This window comes from Haliotis asinina, chromosome 10 (genome assembly GCF_037392515.1).
Source record: "Haliotis asinina isolate JCU_RB_2024 chromosome 10, JCU_Hal_asi_v2, whole genome shotgun sequence".
Lineage (NCBI taxonomy): Eukaryota > Metazoa > Mollusca > Gastropoda > Lepetellida > Haliotidae > Haliotis > Haliotis asinina.
Window position 1 is genome coordinate 6,864,110 of NC_090289.1, and position 12,523 is coordinate 6,876,632.

The 12,523-nt window shown below is 45.2% G+C and overlaps 1 protein-coding gene across 1 annotated transcript in view; it reads left to right on the forward strand.

The window, feature by feature from the left end:
* Positions 1-10: 10 nt before the first annotated feature.
* The window catches only part of LOC137297991 (nuclear envelope integral membrane protein 1-like), a 34,661-nt gene continuing 22,148 nt past the window's right edge, over positions 11-12,523 (forward strand). Inside the window, exons 1-2 of the mRNA XM_067830007.1 lie at positions 11-184; positions 1,339-1,469. Coding sequence (XP_067686108.1) covers positions 34-184; positions 1,339-1,469 — 282 coding nt within the window. The 5' untranslated portion in view covers positions 11-33. The remainder of the gene's footprint in view (positions 185-1,338; positions 1,470-12,523) is intronic.

The window sequence follows — 12,523 nt, forward strand, 5'->3', positions numbered from 1 at the left end:
ATGTCATAAGGTTGGGCTTAGAGATTATCAATAATGGCGCTCAACTCGAGTGTAGATGCGGTGAAATTTCTTCTTGTATTTCTATTAAGCATGGAAAGTACCTTTACAATTGGTGTGCAAAGCCAGGGCTGGTCAGAGGTTTCAAAGGAGTGTCAAACGGCGACGTACAATGGACAAAGGGAATGTAAGAATGACGGATTTCCACAACGGACAGGAACTTGTGTTTACAAGTCAGACTGAGAATTCAGTCTAACACCCAAACCATATAAAATCGCTTAAAACAGTTGTAGCAATTTAAAGCCGCCTCATTTCTGTCTGGGGCGCTTTTTGTTAGACTTGAACATTGTTATCTCTAGTTGGCTGTAGCATCATGTAGAGGCATGCAGTAGTGCACGACTACGTGTACTGATAGTGATACTAGAGCCTAGTAGAGGAGTCGTAGCCAACGAGAATGACTGACTACTACCTAAAACATCACGTCAGATTTGTATGAGTGCCCAAATTTTTGTATGATTCGTTCCCAAATTAGATAACAAGTACTCATGTACTTCATGAAGAAAACTGGATTGTATCAACTGATAATCATATAGACTGTATAAACAACAACCAAATGTTTGTCATTTATTAAAATAATAATCATATTCAGCAGTCTCCAAACCATTTATTGGCAGCATTATTCATTCACAAAATATTGAAGTTTTCTGGTCCTACATTAGCAATCAGTATATCTTTTTGATCTGTCATTACCATTCCTGTTTGTCATGTGTGTAGAGTCCACATTCTATTCAAACAACATTCCATGTTTTGTATTTACACACATCAAGTATTATATAGTAGGCACCAAGCCTAACAGTTGTCTGCCCAGCATGGCCGCATCCAGAGCGGGCCACAATGTATAACCTGAAACTATTAAACAAGGTTGAACGACCCATATAGTATGTATCAATCTTACAGTGTGTGACAAAACTCTGAAAAAAAATCTCTCTATCTGACAAGTTCCTATGCTAGTGGTTATGAGATGGTTTATTTCTATTCATGTACACTGGTTATGGTGGAGTATGAATCTACTTTCAGGGGTCTTGTTCCGCCCAAAATATTCTTGGAAACAGATTTTTTTTCAAAACAGTTGACCTAATCTAATTTCTGATTCATATTTACTTGATTAACATAGCACAGTAGATCAAACAGGACATTCACAAATTACTGGGAAACATTATGTTAACGTTTTCTTGCCACACGAAATTGAAAGGTTTTAAAAGTCATTTGTTAAATATCAGTGAAGGTGATGAAATTACGTATGTAGAATTTTCATGCTTATAAGATGTACGATTTTTCCAGGTTATGTTCTGGGACAACAAGATGCTAAATTCAAAGTTGAGAAGAGTAGGAATGAATTGGAAGATCGACTGTTTGTCTTTTGTCATCAAGGCTATGAGAAGGAGTGGTACAGACTGTGGCTGAACCCTAAGGTAAGCAGGATGAAAGACGTTTCCATTGTGTGATCAATTTAAGGGATAAACCTAGTGTGTTTGAAAATCAGAGACATGCTGTACTGAATTCGCAGCGTGAGGTTTCAGTTGTATTATTTAGTTGCCATCAATTCAGTACAGCATGTCTCTGATTTTCAAACACACTAGGTTTATCTCCATTCTACCATGACCCATTTAAAATCGAACTTTCTTGCTCTGTGGAGGACACTGAGTGATCCGGCAAGGGATGAGAGGTGAGTTAAACTCGTTTGTGAAGGGAGTAGGTCATGCCTTTCGTATTTTTTAAACATTTCAACATAAAAAAATATTCTGTCTAAAGGAAAGAAACAACTATTTTTGTCCATAAAATAATGTAATGCCTAAGAGCTTGTTTCATTATCCCAACTCTACACGACTGAAACCAGTCTATTGTTTTGTTTGCCATGATACTCTATCCCCATGGTTACACAATGATGGAATCGTCTGACCTACTTATTTTTGTGGAAGTAGGGTTATGCAACAGTTTGAAATGGCGGACAAGACAATGTTTACATTTTGCGAAAGTTTGAAATTTGACTGAAAGTGGAAAATACTTGACTGGATGTTGAATCAGAACCCCCCAGAATCAAAGAATAGATCCTTTTCTGATAGACCTACGATCTGTAACTCATCAAAATCTGTTGATTTTTTACGCTCAGCGATTGTCGATTAGAGTTGTAACGATTAAGGGATACGCAAGTTACAGCGATTCAAGAGCTGCACGATACTATACATTGATATGATTGTCGTGTATCGATTCAACACGATACTTACATACTTAGCAGTCTGTGAAAACACTGTCTCCCCTTCTATTTAGATTTTCGTGGCAAATATTGCCATGGACAGTCTCCGACCGAGATAATTTTCACAAATCTATTTAGTTATCTGTGCAAAAAAGCCAGTTGTGCCAATGTTGAATCCTGCTGTTCCATTTTTTGGGAAAACACTACTTTACTGACACATGCTAAACATTTTTAATAAAATGTTTTTCATGATGACATGTTTATTTTTCTTGGGAGAAGAATACCTTCCTTGAAATGATAACATAACAGCACATTATTCCCAGTACTTTTATTTTTCTGTATACAGGGACAAACTATCGTGATACATATTGTATCCTATGTATCGGACTACCACAGTGCCAGTATCGTGATACATATCGTATCGTGGCATGGGCGTATCGTCACATCTCTAGTGTCGATTGTGCTTTCATGTACTTGCCTCCACCCCTGCATATGGCAAAAGAGTTACAGTGCCGTTTTGTCAAAATGTGTGTACATGCAACTAACTTTGTTCTCATCATTTGGGGATGGATTGAGGCCAAGCTTTTCTCAAAGTGTACTGCCTTGCAGGGAGGATGGCAGAACAGAACCCTGGTGGTTCAATTTTTTACATATATTATTGTGAATGATGCATGAGACATGATGGAGTATGAGTAGCATAAATTTGGTATTCGCCAGACTGTTTTCTTGCGAATTTCCCATTCTAAATGGAAACATATATAAGTAGTATAGGGAATGACAGTTCTAAAACACTTTCAAGAAAAGTCTCTACAAAGCCTTATTTACTAAATAAGGCTTTGGTTGGGCCCTTAGCTCTTGCTACTATTACCCCTACTACTTAACGTGTGTTGGAGGTAACACTGTGCCGTACGGTACGATCAATAATTCTTCTCTTACAAAACCCCTACCCGGCCCATCCCTCAAGTAGTACAAGTTAGGTTCGTCGGCTTTCATATCCACTTTATCTATGTTGTAAGTTTTGACTGACCATATAGGATCGGTGGCCCGCTTACGGCTATCACCCTCGTGTTCCCCCGGCTGGTATAGATACCTCACTAGGGCCCTATCTGGTATCTGTTTCTCCTTCCCACGCAATGGAGCGGCTGACTCTGCAACTATTGATTTTAGTTTGATAGAGTCTGCCGGTTTCTTACCGGTGAGACGGGTGACTTCATGGTTGATTGCCGACACCACCTTGGGTAACCTCGTGACCCATTCAGTCGATCGTTTTCCAGGGGTGACCATCTCCCTATCATACTGATGGCCGAACAAGCGCTCAGCCAAAGTCCTATTAAATCTCTCAACTATGGCTTGGCTGCGATGGGCTCCGGCCGTGCCACGCCTGACCTTTGTATCGTGTTTGGCTAGCAGTTGTGACACGGCACCCATGAACTCCCGTCCGGGGTCAACTTGCAGCTCTGTTGGCCACGTCAGCGGGCTGCGTTTGTATATGCGTTCGAATCCTCTGGCTACCTGGGCCGAATCTTTCGTGGTCAAGGGTTCGGCTTCCTTGTAACGACTGGCTACGTCCACTATGGTTAAGGCATACTTGTACCTCTTGTTGTGGGGTAGGAACAGTAGGTCTGCCTGGTGAACGCTATTAGGTATGTTAATACCGAACCTCCTTCTAGGCACGTAGCGTGGTGCCGGCAAATAGATCTGCCACAGGGCTTGTTTTTCAAGCCACGCTTTGGCTTCCTCCGGGGGTACTCGCGCTATTTTAGCTAGCTTATCTACTGCGCTAGCTCCTTTCCAGTACCCACGCGGGCTGTAGTAAATAGCCTCAAATTTTTTCATGTCCATACGCGTATGTGTTTATCCCATCAATAGCTATCCAACGTTTCGTGTCCATAGGCGACAGGGATGTCTTGTTTATAGTCAGTCCGTATATCTTATGTCCATCACTTCTAAGTGTGTTCATTTTATGTCTAAAGGTACGGGTCTTGAACAGGGCTTCCTTGAATCTGGCGTGTTTGATGTGTTTGTTTCACCACATACTTCTTAACCCCCTTAGCCTTCCGGATCTCACTATTGTCGGCTTTCAGTATGGAGTACATCTTAGGTCTCAAACCTATGTACTCGGCTATGGGCGTGCCAGCACACTCGTCCTTCATCTTACCTAGGACCTTTTTATTTACCGTACTGTGTATGGCATGGGTCTTAGGGTAGTCGCTGGTGTCGTATAAATCGAGGTGTTTTTTCATGTCCTCGTACACGTCCTCGGTTCGAATCTCCATCAGCAGGTTGTTTGTGTCGAGGTAGAGAATGTGATTGGTTGGCTTGTTAGGATCGTAACCTTTCACGTATTGATTATTTGCTTTCGCGTATTGTTTGGATGCCATGGAAATCCCACCTCGCAAGCCTTTCTCAATGAATAGGTGCATGTCGTAATCTGTGAGCAATTCCAAATTAACTCCGGTCTTTTTAAGCAAGGCGTCCCACGACAGACCTGGGCTGGTGTAATACCATGCGGGGTCGAGTTTATACTGCTTGAAACACGTCCACCTAAACGTCTCAAACACGTCGGCTAACAGCAGTACATCTGTCCTCAAGTACAGGTCGTGATAATCACCCAGGTTCTTACAACCCAGTTTATTCCATACGTTAGTCGCGTGCGAGTAATCATCTTGTGAGACGGACGCCTCATTCAGCTTGCTATAAAAGCAGTCAATAGGGGGTAGTCTGGTCTCGGTGAACTTGACCCAACTATCCATGTACTCATAGGGGTACACACCCTTCCTCATAAGCAGGGGTCTAGTCTCGGCGTCTGTGTATCGATCGGTGATAGGGAAGGTATTGTTGGCCTTGACCAGACTGTCGAGTGACGACAGGAGGAACTGAAACGAGTCAATGAACCTAAGTCCGTTTAAGCTGAAGGAGATGTATCTCTCCATGTTGTTGGGGATGCACGTTATATTACCATCGATTTTCGCGATGGCCTGCATGATCAAGTGTGAGTCGTACCCTCTCAAGTTGTGAAAGACAACGGGGATGTTTATTGTCTTAGGGTTGATTTTAAGCTTGAGGTTGCACGCGCTGTGAGCGGCGCCTCTATACTTACCAGTTATGTGGCAGTGATCTCTCACTGAATCACCGTTAAGTGGTGAGTCACACACGTGACAGTTAGTGCTACGCTTGTGAGCTAGCTTGTCGTCTTGGGTCAGACGCATGGGAGCGATTTTATACAATGCATTCCTAATAATTTTTTCTTCCTCCTGCAAACACTTTAGAAACCTTTCAGCCGCGTCAGGGCCCCTATACACTACCGGAGCTTTCGTTTCCCCGTCACAACGGACTACAATGTATCCAAACCCACAGGCTTTATGCTCGTGTGTCTTGTGGGTGAAGCTACCACTGGGGGGTGTGGGGGAATCCCCCACAACTAAGGCTTCGAAGTCGGCGTATATGATATAAGGCACAGACATTTGGTTCTTGTGGTTACAGAATTTTAGGATTTTGTTATCTTCCTTAGGCATGTCGACTCGTATGGCCGTCTGCCCCACACCTTGGCAATCATCCCGGTGGGATTCTAATAAATCAGCTCGACTGAAACCGTGTAGGCATCGTACACAAAAGTGTTTTTCCCCATCGTGTTTCGACTGGTCGTGCAACAACCGGCTGAGATGTTTTATCCACGTGTAGTGATACTTGTCACCTCGTTGGATCATGAATATATTGATAACTTGGCGATCCTTCACCGGGCTGACCCTGTGTACTATTGTTTTGTTACCTTCGTGCCCAAAGACATTTATAGCCATATTATTCTGTTTTTCTACTTTAGTGATCTGGGATATGGGGGTGGGTTCATCTATACCATCCCAGTTGAGCCCATCATCCTGAGGATAATTAGAAGGCCTGTTCGGATTAGTGTCAGCTGGAAATAAGGCTGACCTGATAGCTAACCTCAGGCAATCGTTTCCTCTATTCTTAACGCTTACTATGGCATGTTTGTTCCTATAGTAGGGAGGCAAGGCTAGGTATGACCCGCCTCTGAACGGCACGTAGTTAGCTATGTCTAGATAGACATTATCGATTTTATCTACAGCCCACCCGGACCCCAAGTGTGTGTAGCGTTCTAGGTATTCTCGTATCTGCTGAAAACTGGTATCGATTGATGTGTCAATGGTCTCTGTATGTGTGACAACCTCTTGTTTACCTCGGAAGTAAGGCTGAACATATTCAGTGGGACCCCCAACCTGCTTATCGAGCGACATTTTCACTGTGATCTGAAACTTGATACTTCCTAGGTTATTTAGTTCCTGGTTGACCTTATCAGCTATCAGAGGCTTGATATCTGCAATGTCTATGTTTCTATCAACGTGCATGCGCCAACCTCTCAAATAGTTGCCTACAGCGCGCTCAGTGCGCACGAACTGTAGGTCAATAGCTCTATTCTGTCGTAATAATTCTACAAGCTGTGGTTTTCTCATACGGGAATACCCGCCTAAACCCAAATCGTGTGCCTCGGCTTTCAGTTGTTTTACAGTGGGACGTGCTACGGGGGCATGTGATAACAATGCTGTTAACCCGGCTCTCCCCAGGTTTGAATAACCCGTGTATCCAAGCTGTTTTGCTTGAGCTTTTAATTGTGTTACCGTAGGAGGGGCTTCTAAACCTAGTAATCTCAACAATGCTGACTTCCGCATTCGAGAATACCCGATCACACCTCTCTGTTTTGCGACCCGCTTCAGCTCGCGCACAGTAGTCATAGTGTTTACACCTAAGAGAACCAATGTCTAATTGGTTCACAGTAAAGGGAGGTAACCCTTAAGTGGCTGTTTCACACACTGTTGGATATAGTGTTCCTTGTGCATGTATTCCTGTATATGAGTAAAACATTTATTTGGTATTGAGTTTGGAGTCTATCTTGAGCAGTCGCCTACGTTCTTTTATGTAGCCCTTTTTATTCTCGTAGATGAGTTGATGTCTGACTACATTCGCTCCGTGAGCTTTACATAGACAGTAGTGCCCTTTAACCCCGATACCACACACAGAACACGTGTAGTTAGGACTTCCCATATGGAAACAACAGAACCCCTGATTCCTGCATTTCCTACCACAGGCCTCGGTCTTCCCCATAAGTATGTATTCGCATCGGTATGGAGCGGGTCTCATGTTTACTTATATAGGTATTTAATTTAATTGCTTCGCAACCAACGCAGTAGCTGCTATACCCAACACTATGAAGCCCAGTTCACGATTCATTTGTCCCTTGGATGGTGTGTAGTACTGAGTGAGTGTGGGTTTATTGAGCGGTTCCAATCGTTTACCAGTTAGTAGGTAGTATTCTTTCATTGCTTCATCGACATCGTTGAATGTTTGAACGGCATGGTTTTCACGCTGGAGTTGTTCGTTAATAAAATCGATCCTCTGGAGGCGTTTTTTAGCGTACTCGGCCTGTGCCTTTTGTAAGTTCTCAGTAGCGAGATCGTGTCGCTTCCTTTCTTCCTGTATTTCAGCCGCGTGATCATCTCGTAGTTTCGAGAAGAGGAAATTACTCCCGGAAAATGCCAGGGCATTCACTAACGCCCCACCGACCATCATAGCTATCGTGGCCATCCCTATATTTATTTCATTATATTATCAGGTATGATCCCTTGTTTTACTAGGATGTCTTTTGTGGCCATCGCCATACCAAGGTTCATTATGAGCATACCCATATCCTGCAGGTTGAAATCTAGCTTGATAGTTGGTTGTTTAAGCACCATTTTAGTCAACCGAGCGTACCCTACTGCTAGACTGGCGACCACTGTGGCGTGGTATGCGTCGTTGACGAACGTTTTCCCCTCAGACATTATGTATATATAAAAATATTTTAAATTATAACATGATATGCGGGTCGACAGTGGGGCCTGCCGGCGGCGTGGGGGTACCCCCCACACCCCCAGGGTTTTCCTCACTGTGGGAGGGTACCCCCACGTATAACCATGTTATAACCACGGCAGCAGTTACGCCTACAACCAACAACAGTCGGGGGTTGGTCACTTTATGTTGGTTACACCACCGTTTTTTACCGGCAGCTACTCTCTTAGGATTCTTCTGCCTGGTTACTGTTGGGGGTACCCCCACTGGGGTCACTGGTTCCTGTGAAGGCGTCTCCACCGTCACCTCGGGAGGGGTTTCCCTCAGTTCCCCCACTGGGGTTTCCTGTGCAGCATCCATTTATACTATTATTATTATTTTTTCTCTCAAATTGACAATGCTTTGCCGTGATAATCGCCGCCGTCACTGGAGCCAACAACATGCCATATTTGTGGTACAGCCCGCAGCTGATAGAACTCACGGCGTGTTCGATAAAGGGGTCTTTCTCGAGGTCCTCCCACAGGTAAAGTCGGCGCTCTGGTGGAATGGGAAGGAAGTATGACACAATACCGGTGTATATCTGGGTCATAGCCGATCCTATTGTCTTTGTCATTTCTGCTCCGAGCCGGGACTCATATCTAGCGTACAGCTTATCGATTTCTTCGGCTGACATTTTGTGAATTTTATCCGGAGTGTAGTCTCCAAAGTAATGTTTGGCTTTGCCGCCAACAGCCAACGCCACCAGTTTCTCTCGCTTGTCATCAGTGGGGCCTGCCGGCGGCGTGGGGGAGACCCCCAACTGTTCGAGCAATTCCTCACACTCCATCTTATAATATAACAAGTAAGATTTAGTTTTAACTATATAATACCCGATGCAGAAAAAACACAGAGAAATGAAAGTTAAGTTGCACACAACAAACACTTCAAATATCATAGCTATATGCTTAGCTTTGCTTAGCTTTGCTTAGCTTTGCTTAGCTTTGCTTAGCATACTATATATGCTACTGGTTGGTCGGTTTTTAGAACGAGCTTAGCGTGTTTAGTTTCAGCGAGCTGTTTCTTCACCCGTTCCCGTTCTAATTTGCTCATCACATCGTTCTCTCTCAAACACTCCTCGAACGAATCCCTGTCCTTGCAGTGAAATAAGGCCACCCATCGCGTCTGCTCCCTGAGGTCTTTCAACACCGAGTTGAACTTCTGCGTTAGCACCCAGACGCTGTGATTTGCATGCCGGCCGGAGAAGGCCAGGTACGATAGCATGTCTCTCTTTTTTGTTATCTCGCGATTAGCGCTGCAGTCGTCCAGTATAAACAGCGTCGGTTCCCCTTTAAATTTCTCGTGAAGAGCTTTCAACCAGTCCTGCAGGCGTGTTCCAGGGTCGATTTTGTGTACGTCCGGGTCCGTCATCACCCAAGGTCGCGCGTACGTTTTATTCATGCTCAGAGTAGGGCACATGATAACGATGTTATCGAACACATCCTTGTAGTAACCCTCCAACATATCCAAGACGAAAACGGTCTTCCCACAGCCAGTCTGCCCGCACACTATGGCGCAGTGTGGGTCAGTGGGTAGTTGTGGGTACCCCTGGGGGGTGTGGGGGTCTCCCCCACTAGTAGATGGCTTGCACGAATCTCCCATTGTCTATATTAAGTTGCGCGTCCATAATAACGTACAGATATAATTTCAACTTACCAGCGGGTTGAGCCTTCTTAGTAATCTGGATGGTTATCCCTTCGCTGCCGTTATCTATACGGCGCCCGCTACCGTGCAGTTTATCATCATCCGTGGATCGCATGTCCAACCATAGGGCGTACTTGGTGGACAGGTATTCACCGATCTGCACGGAGCCTAGGTCCAGGTCCTTTGTTATATAATGTTGGGTCCCCACTGGTAGCTTTTTTATCTCATCCCACTGCTGGTGTGGTCTCATACCATGACTGAACAGCTGGTTGGGCACGCCCTCGATGGTCACTTCCACCTTTTCAATCTCGGGGTTGAAAAACTTCTCGCTGTCCCTCCGGAATGGCTCGTAATCCTCCACGGGGACGACCAGGATACCTTTCATCGATCGCGCCGGCACGTTCAGGTTGATATTCCACACAGTGTCGCTCTTATCTCGCACGACTGATCTATGCCTTAGTACGCGATCGTACAGGATAGCCATCTTCCCAGAGTACTGGCTTCGAACCTGCCTGGCCAGCTCCGGGCTAGTGACCATGTCGAACTCCAGAGAGATGTTGTCTATGGTATAACTGGCCTCATCACCGTTCGGCGTACGCACTACTTTGCTATAGTCGTTAAACGTGAGCTCGTATTCGAGCCTATCACCCAGCGCGGCCTGGTAAAACGGCGCGTGTCCCGTGAGCAACTCGAAGTCGAGCGGCACGCAGAATCTTGCTGGGATTGTTGGTGATGGTCACCGACTGGCGCACGGCTCTGGCTCCTAATGGCTCTCTCAATCTTCTGAAAGGATCTAATTTTCTGCCGTACATTGTTATATAAATGAAATATATTTTTAATACTAATGGATGAAGACATAGATATGACGGAGATGCCGGGCGCTAGTGCCCAGGCATCTGATGAGCAGGAGACCTCATTTACTAGTTCACCATTGAACCAAGAACTTTTGGAAACAACGGTAAATGATTATTACGAAAGTTTAAGAAGAGATAAAAACTACGTTGAACCACAGGGTCGATACCATAAGAATTTTTTTATTGATACAAAGGGTGTTCTACGCCTTAAGTCTAACCCGGGGTTGACCTCTTTAACAAGAGCAATAAAAAACCACTGGCCTTGTCAACTCTAGCCAGACGCCATGGTGTCGAATTTATCCGTGAACATCTAAACATGCATGATTACGGTGGTGCAATACCTAAGGCCGTTAAAGAAGATCTGCAAGCTACCAGATCCCACCTCACCACTAGAGATGAAATGACACCACAGCGTGCTACAGAAGCCTCGGACAGCATAGAAAAACTGTTGAGCACCTACTGGGACAAACCGTTACCGGGGTTTGACTTTCCGGTAAGGGAACTGCACGGCTTAGACGAAGCCGTGAAACGCGTGCGTGGAGAACTCGTGAACAACATGGGGAAACTGAACGAAATCGACGAGCACATCGCTAAGGAAAAAACCAAACTCACCGAAGCTAAAAACGATGATATGAAGCGTCGTATCAATGAACGACTACGTGGTTTAGAAGACGATAGACGTACACGATTGGAAGCCGCTTCCTTGAATCGTGAACAGCTTCGATCCCAGATCAGTCGCATTCGGGAAACAATCGATAGAATACTGAACGAGGATACAACTTTAGCCAACAGGATTCGGATATTGTTCCGGGAGCAAGGGATCACCATCGCCAGCATTCTGACTGCATTGGGTTTCATCATATCAACCCTGGTGGTGTCACTGACAGGGGGTACTGTGGGACCTGCAGGCGGCGGCGGAACTCCCACAGGCGGTGGGGTTAAAGACTGGATAAAAAAACTAGGGGAACACCTAGCTAAACTAGCTGGTAAAGCCGCCGAAGCCCTTCCCGGTATCCTGGGTAGCATCGTCTCGTGGTTGTTGGGCGCTCTGGCTAAAACTACCATGTGGCTCCGTCAAAACATGTGGGCAGCCATCGTCGCCGTGGCGGGTCTGGTGTACGTAGCGGCTAAGAAATTTTTAACCAAATAAGTCCCAAAGCTACCCCACCAACCGCCAGGGCCGTTTTATTATCAATATGCTGCTGATAGGGGGGTACCCCCACATGAATATGGGGGTGTGTGGGGTGCACATGAACTTTAGACTCCGGGGGTGGCGCCACTATACCCGTTTCACGTGGTGGGATGTGTGGGATATAGGGGGTGTTAATATCGGGGTTGATACCCAACTTTTGATCCGCCGTGGCTATGACTATTTTGTTGTTATAACCCACCACTTTTTTTACTCTCAGTTGCATATCACTCGGAGCCATGTACAGCCCCACGCCAAACACGTAATTGACTTTCGATCTGGCATATTCTAACACGTTTTGGTAACGGTCGATGGCCCGCGGGAGATCAACTGGAGAATTGATAGCATCCTCAACGTTGGAAACGAACTGTTTCTGAGCGTCGTAAGCAGTTCCCTTACCTAGGATGTTGGAACGCGTCATCGACTGCGCACCCAACAGCGCCCACACGTACGTTAGAATCGAGTCGTTCAAGCGTATTGTACCAGCACGAGTGAATTCTTTCGATGTTTTTGAGATCATTTTAGTCCAGGCTGTGGCTGCATCAGGATTGGTTTGCTTTATACAGCTGACATGGATCTTTTCATTCGTTGTGGGGCCTGTAAATGTATGACGGTGTGGGTTGTATGAACCATCTTTAGAACCGGCCTGATATGTTCCGGACCTGTAGAAGTACACGAGAACTATACCGAGACCATGGTTCACACCAG